This window comes from Elephantulus edwardii, unplaced genomic scaffold (genome assembly GCF_000299155.1).
Source record: "Elephantulus edwardii isolate Elephantulus edwardi_28Jun2011 unplaced genomic scaffold, EleEdw1.0 scaffold00116, whole genome shotgun sequence".
Lineage (NCBI taxonomy): Eukaryota > Metazoa > Chordata > Mammalia > Macroscelidea > Macroscelididae > Elephantulus > Elephantulus edwardii.
The window spans coordinates 7969144-7982400 of record NW_006399866.1 but is presented as its reverse complement, the minus strand read 5'-3'; the positions used below and the strand labels follow the sequence as shown (position 1 = coordinate 7982400).

Sequence of the window (13257 nt, the reverse complement as noted above, 5' to 3'; positions counted from 1 at the left end):
TCCCTAACCTATGTCAAGCAATTTGGAAGACAGCTGCTTGGCAAACATCCTGGAGGAGATTCATATTTGTTCTCATTCCATAAAAACGTGATCGTTCAGAGCTTGAACAGTATTAATAATAACATTATTAATTGAATTATTAATAGCCTGTCCGAGTAAAATCTTGGTGAAGCTTATTAAACAATAGCTTGAGTAGTACGTGATCAGAGAACCTCCGGAAATTCAAGTTAGATTCAAAAGAACTGATAGAACAGGGGATCTCATTGCTGATGTCAGATGGAGCTTGGCTCAAAGCAGAGGATATCTTTAAGAGGTTTACTTGTGCTTTATTGTTCAAAGTTATTTGACTGTGTGGATCATAATGAATTATGGGAAAACGCCTCCTGTGTGACTTATCGCCTCTGAGAACCTGCTAGAAGGTTAGCTATGGATCAGTTCTGACTTGGTGGTACCTAATACAAACAACAAATGTTAAAAAGAATGTGAATCCCAAATGATTAATGGTTCTCGTGCAGAACCTGTACACGGACTAAAGAAAGAGTTGTTTAAACAGAACAAGAGGATGGCACATGGTTTAAAAGAATGAAAATTGAGCATCAATGTTGCATCCTTTCATCATTCTTATTCATTCCATAGGCTAAGCAAGTAGTCCAGAAGTTGGCTTATATGAAGAACATAGTATCAGTATTGAAGGGAAACTCATCAACAACCTGAGATAAAGAGACATAACAATGCTTGCAGAAAATGAAGGGGGGTGGGCAGAGAAAATCAAAGATCATTGCCTTTAGCATGGATTTACCTCTTAACATAGACAAAATTTAGAAATCCTCAAAATTGGACCAATAAGCAACATTACAATAAATAAATTGGTAAGAGGTGGACTTTGTCTACGATCTAATTTTACTTAGATCCACAAACAACATGCATGGAAACGGCTATCAAATGAAGTGTTGGATTGCGCAAAAGTTCTCCCAAAGAGATATCAAAGGATGTGTTACATGGGGAAATATGTTACCAAGGACCTCTTTAAAGTGCTAAAGAGCAAGGATGTACCTTTGAACACTATGGTGCATCTGACCTTGAACCATGGTATTTTCGATTGCTTCATATGCATTATGAAAGGTGTGTAATGAATAAAGGAAACTGAAGAAGAGTTGATGCCTTTGGATTGTGGTGTTGGGAAAGAGGAACATATTGCCAAAAGAACAGATCTGTCTTGGGGGAAGAACCACCAAGGTTAAGTTGTTGAAGTATGGTAGATATCTTGGTTCTTAGAGTCCTATAGTCATACGGCTTCTGAACAGTCTCCTGGTTAAGGGTTTGTCTTTGTACTTTTGGGTCAAGTTTTATGACAAATACAACCTTTTGAGTTTTGTGTGGCCTCCCAAAAAAAAAATTTTTTTTTTCTTTTCTATGTTTGTAGAGCTATGGTAAGGAAAAATATAATACACTTAAGATTCTTACAATAAGATGTATGATACACAATAAGCACTCCAATGAATGTTTCCAACTATCATCCCATTATCTACCAGTATGGCACTCCAGAAATCAGGAAACACTGATAATGGGTAATCTTTTTGTTGAGAGAAATAAACAAAAGGTATATAATGCCTTAAGACCGTATCATTTAAAGAAACAAACTCAGATTAAGAATATCCACCTTAAAAAAAAAAAAAGAATATCTACCTTGGTGATTTTTACTGAATAAAGACATGTCCAGAAGCATGTCTTAATAGACATCATGAAGAATGAATGGTCTCCCTGGTAGTAGGATAAGAGTAGAGCATTTCAGCACAGATTTTTTTTCCATATCCCTGTGTTCTCATTCACTCTACAAATGATTTATTAAATATTGGTTAAGTGTTAAACACTTATATAGACTGGGAATAGCAAACCAATAAAAGCCGTAATTCAGACTTTAAAAGCATATATAACTCCTACTGCTTATAAGACTTTTCAGCTGAGTATCTCAAAAGTAATCTCAAACTTAATCAAAATCTAAACGCTATTTCTCCTACTCTGCATCTTCTTTTTTTCTCTGGAGTATATAATTTTAGAACTATCATTCAAAGAGTTTTTCAATGTCCAAGTTTAGAAGCTTCTATTTACTTATTCTTACTGGAGGCCTCAACTAATCTCTAGGCCTCAATTAATACCCAAGATTCATACTTTTAATTCATATCTCTCTCTTCTAAAGTCTAGACATGAAAATGTCTCTTAAATAAACCAAAAACTAAACCCATTGCCACTAAGTCAATTCTGACTTACAACAACCCTCAAGAATAAGCAAGGACTTCCTAGACTGAAAATCTTTACAGAAGCTGGCTGTCCGCTGAGGGACTGAAACTGTTGACTTTTTGGTTCAGAACCATCTCAAAATCAACAAATTATGTTGCCTGCTTCTCATTCACCATCAAATACAAAAAAACAAATAAAACCTGACCTTCCAATACCCTCTTATCTCAGTGAAAGGCTCCACCATGCATCTATGCAAGTCAGAAATACAGGGCATTTTTTTTAAAAAGGACACCATTGTTTACCTCTCTTCTATCTCAGTCTGGTGGCACAGACAGTAAGAAATTGCACTGCTAGCTCAAACGTCATGTTTCTCAGCAGGTTTGAATTCACTAGAGACTCCCCAGGTAATTTCCCATTTTATTTATAGTTTCAGAAAACTCACTGAAGTCAGCTATGAGTTCGTTCCAACTTGACGGGAATAAGAAAAAGAATGTTTATGAAATTTTTGTTTCACTCCTCATAACTCATTTATCCTTAAGCGCTGTGACTTTTACTCCTCAAATATTTCCAGAATTTGTCTATTTCTCTCAATCTCCACTCTAGCCCCTGATCATCTTACAGCTCATTCTACTCCATTATCTCTTCCCTTCTTATGCTCTAGCCATACTGATCCTTCCTTGATCTCAACATGCTTTCAACTGACATTAAGTAGCTGTTGTACTGTTAAATCTGCCTGGAACATCCCCTTCCAAAATGCATGTGCTATAACTTTTCCAGGGAATTTCTCCCTGTTTACCAGGCTAAGCATTCCCTTCCTTCAGAGCACTCAACTCAATTTTTAAACAGTATTATCTCATTATCTGAGGCAATGTCTATTTCTCTCACTAAACAGTGAGATTCATTAAAGAGAGACTATGTCTGGTTCTACTTCCTCTGTACATCAATAACGCCTGGTAAACAGCAAACTTACCATAAATATTTGCTGAATGCATGACTGAATATAAACGATAAATAAAATAAGCCAGTTACAAAGTTCTATTACACTGGACAATTTCTTCTTCCTCACTGAACTGAAAAATTTTTATGTGTATTGTAATGACATTTCTCTTATTATCAATACTTAGATCCTGGAACTTCACATGTATATGATGAATAAGGGAATGAAAGACTTAAAGTCTTTGAGCTTAAACAGGATTTTTAAGAAGAGTAAGAAAGGCTTTCTGTAAAGCAAAAACAGTGAAAAGGTTTATAAGACAATAAGAAAGAGGTATACCTAGTGTAAAGTGGGCCATGCAAAAAGTTAAAGTGAAAAGAAAGAGGGAAGTGGGAGGAAAGGATGCCTGGAAATATGGGTGAAAACAGATCTGCTGTGAGGAGGAAAGGAGAGTAAGTGTGAGAAAGGCATTTTTGACTGAAGAAACAAAAGCAGGTTCTTTATTGATACCAAAAAGGCATTAAGAGGCACTAGAGCATAAACAGGGATCAGACTATGAAGGATCTTAAGTGCTAGACTAGGAAGTTTTAGCTAATTTAGTCTATAGGTTATAGCACAGTATAAAAATCGGAGTTAGAAGAAATTAAATTATGCTACTGCATGATACCACTAATAGTAGGGGTTATGGTATTATGTATCAGCTGGCATCATACATCATGAGTTGCACCACTAGCCCAAATGGCGAGAGTTTCCAGTGGTTTGAATCTACCAATAGGTCTGTGGGAAAAAGATCAACAATCTCCTCCAGTTATGAGTTACAAGTGGCCATGATGAGTCAGAATGGACATGATGCCAGTAGAAGTTAGCAGCAGAAATGAAAACCTGAATGAAACTAATGAAAATTTAGTTAACATTAATATGCTTTCTTTTTTATTTTGATTTGCATGAAGGTTTACACAACAAAATGGTCTTCCATTGATCCATTCATACAATTTTGTTTCATGACAATAACTGCAATATCTTTATTGTAAGTGCACTCTTCCCACATTCTTTCTGTGATTCTCAATTCCATTAATCCTCCCATCCTACCCATTTCTGCCTAGCAAATGCTGTCTTTTTGATGTTAGGAGTATTTCTTTTTTTATTGTTCACGTTAGTGGCACTGAGAAAAAAAACCTGATTATACATGCCATAGTTTTCCTTATTTCCTTCTCAGAGTCCTCTCTGTTATTGTAGAGAACCTAATTTTTGTACATTAATCTTGTACTCTAGTTTACTTACTAAATCCAATTATTTTCTTAATAAGTCTTTAAGATTTTCTTTATATGGGATCATCTGTAAGTAGTTTTACTTTCTTTCTGCCAATATGGATGTCTTTTATTTCCTTCTCTTGCATTCTTGCGCTGGCTAGGACTTCCACTATCTTCTTTGCAGGAGAAATGCCTTCAAACTCTCTCCACTGAGAGTAATGTTAATTACTGGTTTTGTAACTCTCAACTTTGTCACTGAGCTGGAACTGCCTCATAGCTGACCCTCCACAGGGTTTTTGGAGGCTGTGAATGGCACAGAAGGAGACTGCTCATCTTTCTCCTGTCAGGTTGGTGTATTAGAACCACCAGAGAGGCACTGCATTTTGGTTAGCAACACAGCTCCTTATGGACTAGTCCAGTCATCCGTAAGATGAGATACTTAGGAATAAATCTAACCAGAGATACAAAAGACCTTTTTTCTTTAAAAAAAAATAAAAAGAAGTATACAACACTACTACAGGAAACATTCACTATGATATACGAAGACTTAACAATGGCAATATTAACAAAAGCAATCTACAAATACACCATAGACCCTATGTAGATGCTGGCATCATTTTTCAAATATATGAAAAAAGCAAATGCCAACTTTATATACAAAAGAAAAATATTCCCAATAAATAAAGAGACACTGAAGAAGAAAAAATAAAAGGCCTCAAACTTCCTGACTTCAAAACCTACCACTCAACTATGGTGACTCACACAGGACAGTACAATGACAGGTATGGTGAACAATTAAATAAAATGGAGAATCCAAAAATTAACTCATCCATCCATGCAAAATTGATCTTCGACAAAGAGATGAAATCCAGTAAATGAGGAGAGGACAGTTTCTTGGACAGATACTAATGAAAAAATTGGCTATCCATCTGCACAAAATGGAAACAGGATCCATATTTGATGCCATCTATAAAAACTATTAACTCACTAGAGGTCAAGGATCTCAAAGGAATAGATGAAACTGAAAAATTTATCAAAGAAAAGAAATTAGGGTACACTTAGGAGTCTCCAGCTGTGGTTTAAATAGAACATAAAATATAACTGATATACTATTAATAGAGAATAAAATGGATGATTGAGACCTCTGAAAAATTAAATCTTTGACTCTCTGCTCCTCGTTGATCCAGATTGACCTCTCTTCTTGGGTAGCCTTAGCCACATCCCTGAGACATGGTGGTGAAGGTCGGAGTAAATGGATTTGGCCGCATTGGACACCTGGTCACCAGGGCTGCTTTTAACTCTAGCGAAGTGGCTGTTGATGATTCCTTCATTGACTTCAACTACATGGTCTATACGTTCCAATATGATTCTGCCCATGGTAAGTTCAACAGCACTGTCAAGGCTGAGAATGGGAAGCTGGTCATCAATGGGAAAGCCATCACTATCTCCCAGGAGCGAGATCCCGCCAACATCAAGTGGGGTGATGCTGGATGGACTTCAATGGTGTCTTCACAACCTTGAAGAAGGTTAGGACTCACTTAAAGGGTGGTGCCAAACAGGTAATCATCTCTGCTCCTTCTGCCGATGCCTCCATGTTTGTGATGGGTGTGAACCATGAAAAGTATGACAACTTTCTCAAGATTGTCAGCAATGCCTTCTGTACCACCAACTGCTTGGCTTCCCTGGCCAAGGTCATCCATGACAACACTGGCATTGTAGAGGGACACATGATGACAGTCAATGCAATCACTGCCACCCAGAAGACTGTGGATGGCCCCTCTGGAAAGCTGTGGCGTGATGGCCATGGAGATGCCCAGAACATCATCCCTGCATCTACTGGCACTGCCAAGGCCATGGGTTAGGTCATCCCTGAACTGACTGGGAAACTTACCGGCATGGCTTTCCATGTCCCCACCCACAATGTGTCAGCTATGGACCTGAACTGCCATCTTAAGGAAGCTGCAAAATATGATGACATCAAGAAAATAGTAAAGAAAGCATCAGAAGGACCCCTCAAGGGCATCCTGGGATACACTTAAGACCAGGTTGTATCCTGTGACTTTAATAGTGACACCCACTCTTCCACTTTTGCTCCTGGGGCTGGCATTGCTCTGAACGACCATTTTGTAGAACTCATTTCCTGGTTTGACAATGAATTTGGTTACAGCAACTGGGTGGTCAACCTAATAGTTCAGATGGCCTCTAAAGAATAAGAGCCCCTTGGACCACCAGCCCCAGCAATAGCACTAGAAGAGAGAGAGAGAGAAAGAGAGAGAGAAACTCTCAGCTGCTGGGAAGTCCATGCCCCAACTCGATCCTCCACACACACCGAGAATCTCACATTCTTGACACAGTTTACAGCCAAGATGGGCTTGGAGAGCCCATTTTTCATGTACCATCAATAAAGTACACTGTATTCAGAAAAAAATGAAATCTTTAAGTAATTCAAAAGCATTCTCCAGAAGAAGAAAATCAGAACCTACAGAATGGGAAAAAATACTTGTTAAAATTCTTCTCGAACATTTATAGACACCTCAACAAGAAAAAGATGACCCACTCACAAAGTAGTCAGAGGACATGAACAGGTATTTCCTCTATTGGTCCTTCAGATGAATACATGAAAAATGATCAAGATCATCAGCTATCATAGAAATACAAGTCACTACAACCCCCCCACTGCTGAATTTGACTGGAATATTAAAAAAAAAAAAGAAATACAAGTCATAATAGTAATAATGACATCATCTCACACCAGCAAAAAGAACAATGTTCAAAAAAAACATTAAATAACAAGCACTACCAAGGCTATGGAGAGATTGAACCTCTCATACGCTGGTGGTGAGAATGTAAAATACTGCAACCACTATGGAAAGCAGTTTGGCGTTTTCTTCAAAAGTTGACAATATGACCATCATTTGATCCAATAATCTGAATATAACCTAAAGAAATAAGAGCTGTGACATGAACAGATATATCCACACCTATATTCACTGCAGCAAAATTTATAATAGCAAAGAGTGAGAAACAACCCAAGTGTCCATCAATGGATCAATGGATCAATGGCTAGAGAAACTGTGTTTTTCACACAATGAAGTACTATTATGCATCACTGAAAAATTATTAAAACTGACAAAATACTGTATAATGGGAGTTGAGTGGGGTAGAGAGCAGGAGGCAGTAGTCGGGGGTGGTAGGAGAAGGAGTAGGTGGCAAATCACTTATAAATGGCACCAAAGCAGGACCCAAAGCCTAAATTCCAAGAGGGTGAGTGAGTGCTGTGCTTTCATGGGCCTCTTCTTTATGAAGCCAAGTATGTAAAGGTTGCCATAAAGGACAAACAAGTGAAATACTTTATACATTACAGTGGTTGGAATAAAAACTGGGATGAATGGGTTCCAGAAAGCAGAGTGCTCAAATACATGGACACCAATCTGCAGAAACAGAGAGAACTTCAAAAAGTCAATCAGGAGCAATATGCAGAGGGGAAAATGAGAGGAGCTGCCCCAAGAAAGAAGACATCTGGTCTGCAACAGAAGAATGTTGAAGTGAAAATGAAAAAGAAAAAACAAAAACACCAGGAAATGGAGATGGTGGCAGTACCAGTGAGACACCTTAGCTTCCTCAGAAGAAAAGGGCCCGTATAGATCCTACTGTTGAAAATGAGGAAACATTCATGAACAGAGTTGAAGTTAAAGTGAAGATTCCAGAAGAACTAAAACTATGGCTTGTTGATGACTGGGACTTAATTACTAGGCAAAAACAGCTGTTTTAGCTTCCTGCCAAGAAGAATGTGGATTCCCTTCTTGAAGATTATGCAAATTAGAAGAAATCTCCAGGAAACACAGATAACAAGGAATATGCTGTCAATGAAGCTGTGGCTGGGATAAAAGAATACTTCAATGTAATGTTGGGCACTCAACTTCTCTACAAATTTGAGAGACCTCAGTATGCAGAAATCCTTGCAGATCACCCTGATGCACTCATATCCCAGGTGTATGGAACACCACATCTACTGAGACTATTTGTGCAAATTGGAGCAATGTTGGCCTATACACCTCTGGATGAGAAGAGCCTTGCTTTATTACTGAACTATCTCCATGATTTCCTAAAGTACCTGGCAAAGAATTCTGCTGCTTTGTTTAAAACCAGTGATTATGACGTGACTCCCCCTGAGTATCATCGGAAAGCTGTGTGAGACTGCTAACACTTGCTTATGTATTTGGAACTCTGTAAACACATTTTTGTTCTTAGTCCTTCTCTTGTACAAATGATGTACTTTGAAAATGTTAGCATGTAACAAAATTGATGTGTGTTTGTTTTCTGTTTGATTATAAAGAGAGAAAATAAAAGTGGTTGGTATATAGCTCCTTTTTCTTTGCTTTTTTTAAAAAAAAATTCAAAATTTGCTTCCAGTGTATTCAATGATGGACAATGGAAAGACATGCTGGAGAGTGTTTTATTGCCTAGCTGACAAAGCTGCTTTTGAATGCTGGTGGTTCTATTCCTTTGACACTACGCACTTTCAGAATATGTGTTAATGTTATATGACAAAATGCTCTGATTCCTAGTGCCAAAGGTTCAATTCAGTGTATATAACTGAACACACTCATCCATTTGTGCTTAAAGTAAAGAGCCCATCCTTTGCAATTCACCTATGTTGTTCCTTAGGCATTTTATCCTTGCTCAGATTGTTGAAGAATGGTGACTTGTTTCATGGTTTTTGTATTTGTGTCTAATGCACGTTTTATTAACAAGATAGACTCAATGCATTGCGTAGCTACAGTTTCTGGACAAGTTGATCTTTCGGTAATTGTTTTTCAGGTCTTCAATAAATTTTTTCTTTCAAACTTAAAGAAAAAAATACTGTACAACATGGATGAAATGAGAACATGGAGATTGTTGATGAATCTTCCACCAATCCTGATGCCACACTTCTCATACAGCCCAGCCTGCTGGATAAACTGTTCTGCATATAGGTTGAAAAGGTATGGAGATAGGACACATCCCTCGAGTACACCCTTCCCGATTTTAAACCAAGCAGTGTTTCCTTGCTCTGTTCTGACAACTGCCTCCTGATCCAAGTATATGTTTCGCATGAGCACAAACAAGTGTTCTGGGATTCCCATTCTTCTCAGAGTTAGCCACAGTTTGTTGTGATCCACAGTCAAATGCCTTTGCATAGTCAAACATAGACATTCCCCTAGTACTCTCTGCTTTCAGCCAAGATCCATCTGACATTAGCTATAATATCCCTGGTACCATGGCCTTTTCTAAACCCAGCCTGCACATCTAGTAGTTCTCTGCTGATGTGCTGTTCCAGTTGTTTTTGGATAATTTTCAGTAGAATCTGATTAGACCATATGAACTAAAAAAAGTAAGAAAAGGATAGCTCCATGAGAATCCAGTTTCACAATGAAGGCATCCACCATACTCTGTGATATTCCAAACCTCTTACTAGAAATGAACAAAACAAACCTATTGTCGTTGGGTTGGAACCAACTTAAAGCTGAGCTGCCAGGTTTTTCTGAGGCTGTAAACGGCACAGGAGGAGACTGCTCATCTTTTTCTACAGAGCAGGTGGTGGATTCAAATTGCCTGCTTTTGGATTGGCAGTGCAACTCTTTATCTGCTAGGCCACCAGAGCTCCTATTATTGGAAAAAACATATAAAATAGGAAATTCTCTGCAGGACAGAAAATGGGTTAGAAGCCCTGGCAACAGTTGGTCAAATGTTTAATTGGACCAACACCCAAAACTCTCAATTCCTAGACTATCCTCACCAATGCCCTCTCTGTCATGTCACCTCAATTACAACATTGTAATTGTAATTGTAGGTACAACATTCTCCTCTGCAGAATGAAGATCTTACTATTTACTTCATCACGGAGGCGGGAGAACCAAACAAGTGGCCAGCACAGTGTCTGTGTTTAAGTCTCAACTTAAAATCAAACGAAACAATTGCTATCACATTGATTCCCACTTATGATGGCTCTCCATCAGGTTTCTGGGGCTGTAAATTTTAACCAGAACTGAATTGCCTCAACTTGCTCTCACAGTGTAGCTGGTAGATTCAAACTCGTGACCTTAGTTAGCAGTCCAACACAGAAGGTACTTTGTCTCTGGGGCTCCTTACTGTCACTTAGGTGTAAAGCAAACATCCACTCACTCATTTAATCATGGCTGTTAATAAGAACTGACTCACAGCTGACCCTGTGAAATTTAAGACTCTAAACTGTCTGGGGGGAGTCTGCCCATCATCTGTCCTAGAGCAGTTGATGGATTCCAACCACCTACCTTTGGGTTGACAGTATAACTTGGTATCCACTAGGGCTACAGAGCTTCCCTCTTATTTTCTCCTTTCAGCAAGTAACATAATAAAACCCTCACTGTCCCTAAGTTAATTATGACCCAAACAATCCTATATGACAATAGAGAACTGGAAATCTTTACAGATGCAGACTGCCACATCCTTCTTCTCTAGTATCTTTTAAAAGGATTGGAAATTGTTGGAATTAATTTCCTTATATTTTAGATTCACAATAATTTATTTTGCAGGCAAATTGGTTTCCCTAAAACACTGACCTAACACAGAATCTAGCCAAAGTAGCCCAGAGTAACCAGAAACTAGAGAACAACCATAAAAAGAGTGAAACTTACTTGAGTTTTGGCTCCCGGCCTTCACTGGTATACTGCCAACAGATAAGCCCAATCAGATCCTGTACCCTGGCACTGGCCATTGTCACCACAGTCATTGGCAGCAGTCTGTCCTGGCTGGAGTGCAGTGGGAGGTAGACGTCGATCTTCTTTGTTGCTGTTGTGCCTACATGACCCTGTGGACAGAGAAAGCATTGAAGTGAAGCAAACAATCAAGGCCATAAAGATCCTATTGAGCCAGAACTATTTCTCTCCAGATTCTGTGTTCAGCATAGTTATTTCTCATTCTTTCAGACCTACTTATGAGCCTGGGATGATACCAAAGGGAATGCTCTGATTTTAAGGGGTTGGGGTTTTTCCCCTGGCTTGGTTATTTTTCTTTATTTTTTTATTTTATAATGGCATCTTGGACCCAGTTCTGTCATGAGGAGAGTAAATGAATACTACAACTAAGATATACAAATTAGAATGATAAACAGAACTAATGCTTGGTGTACAAAAACTTGCTTTTCTACTAGCTCATTATGTCACGTTGGTAAAATCACCATTAGACCTTGGTCTTGGTTGCCCTCCCTGTATTTTTTTTTTAAAAGCATTTTATCACCTCTTTAGACAACAAATAAGGAAGATTAAAGAAGAACATCAGCTTTTGAATTACCGTGTTGGCAAAAAATACAAGTATATCATGGACTGCCAAAAGAATAAACAAATCTGTCTTAGAGGAAGTGGAGAGAGAGTGCCCCTTAGAAGCAAGGAGAGTGAGACTTTGTCTCACAGATCTTGAGCATATAGTCAGGAGGCGCCATGCCCTGGAAAAGGATATCATGCTTGGAAAGGAGGAGGGTCAGCAGAAGAGAAGACCCTCAATGAGACAGACTGACACATACATTGCAACAGTGGCTGAGCACAGCAGAGATTTTTGGGGATGATGCAGGATCATGTGTGGTTTAGACCTGTTGCACACAGGGTCGCTATGAGTCAGAATCAACTTGACTGCACCTAAAAAACCACCACCTTCTCTTTGTGATAATGAAAAACTTGCCAGCCACTGAAGAGAGGGCTTCTTTTAAGGTCTGATGGCTCTTCCCCTCTTTCAAATTAGGATGTGTCTTTCTTAATGTGTTCTAATATACTTGCTTTTTATTTTAAATTTTTTTTTATTGTTCCATATTTTCCCCATCTCCCGTCCCCCTCAACAGCCCTCCCTGCAATGCACTCCTTGTTCCAGACTGTTGTAATACATACAATGTCTAATCATATATTCCTTTTGGACAGTTCTTCCCCGCATCTGATTTAATTCAGTATTCATTACCTACCCACTCCTTTCCCATTCTCTCCATAATGTCTTCTTTTAAAATAAGATATTAAAATAAAATAAATAAATTTTAAAATAAGACATTAAAATAAAACCCCCATGTTTTATTTTATAACAGTGGTATTATGTCATTTTGTGACCGAGATATTTCACTCAGCAAAATGTCCTTCAGTCTCTTCAATGTTGTGTAATGTTTTACGAGTTCACTATTTTTTCAATGTCGCATAATACTCCATTGTATGAATATTGTGGTTATGTGCTATCAAGTTGCCTATGACTCATAGCGACCCTATGTACAACAGCCCTAAACTCTGTTCTATCCTGTGCCAATCTTATTGTCTCTTACACACCTATCCCCATTACCCCAATCAATGAATCCATCCATCTCATCGAGGGTTTTCCTCTCATGTGCTGTTGCTCCACCCTCTCAAGTATGATGTCCTTTCTAAGAATTGATCCCTCTTTGCAACATGTCCAAAGTATGTCAGATGAAGCTTCAGAATCCTTGCCTCCAAGGAGCCGCCAGGTCTCACCCTCTCTAGGAAGAACCTGCTTGTTCTCCTAGCAGTCAATAATCTTCTCCAGGACCACAGCTTAAATCTCCTTCTATCATCTCTTAGTCTAGTTTTCTGATGCATAGAAAGTAATGGCAGACGCAGCACGAGGGCGAGGCCGCCAGCTGGGGGAACGCCGCCGCCAGTCCGGGGAACACACGCCGCCGCCAGACGGGGGAACGCACGCCGCCGCCAGACGGGGGAACGCCGCGAGAGGGACCCAGAAGAGACCCGGGAAGAACAACAGCCAGCCACCTACCACGGAACTCCAGAGGAGCGAAGACTGTGAGACCCCAGAGGAACGAAGACTACC

The 13257-nt window shown here is 39.0% G+C and overlaps 1 protein-coding gene and 1 pseudogene across 5 annotated transcripts in view; one reads left to right on the top strand and one right to left on the bottom strand.

Moving 5' to 3' along the window:
* Positions 1–13257, bottom strand: part of MAPKAP1 (mitogen-activated protein kinase associated protein 1) — a 372056-nt gene that overhangs the window by 219839 nt on the left and 138960 nt on the right. For all 5 annotated transcript variants that reach the window (XM_006892559.1, XM_006892556.1, XM_006892555.1 and 2 more), the window contains one exon: positions 11079–11251. In XM_006892559.1, the coding sequence (XP_006892621.1) occupies positions 11079–11251 (173 nt within the window). The remainder of the gene's footprint in view (positions 1–11078; positions 11252–13257) is intronic.
* On the top strand, positions 7647–8617 carry LOC102875559 (annotated as a pseudogene).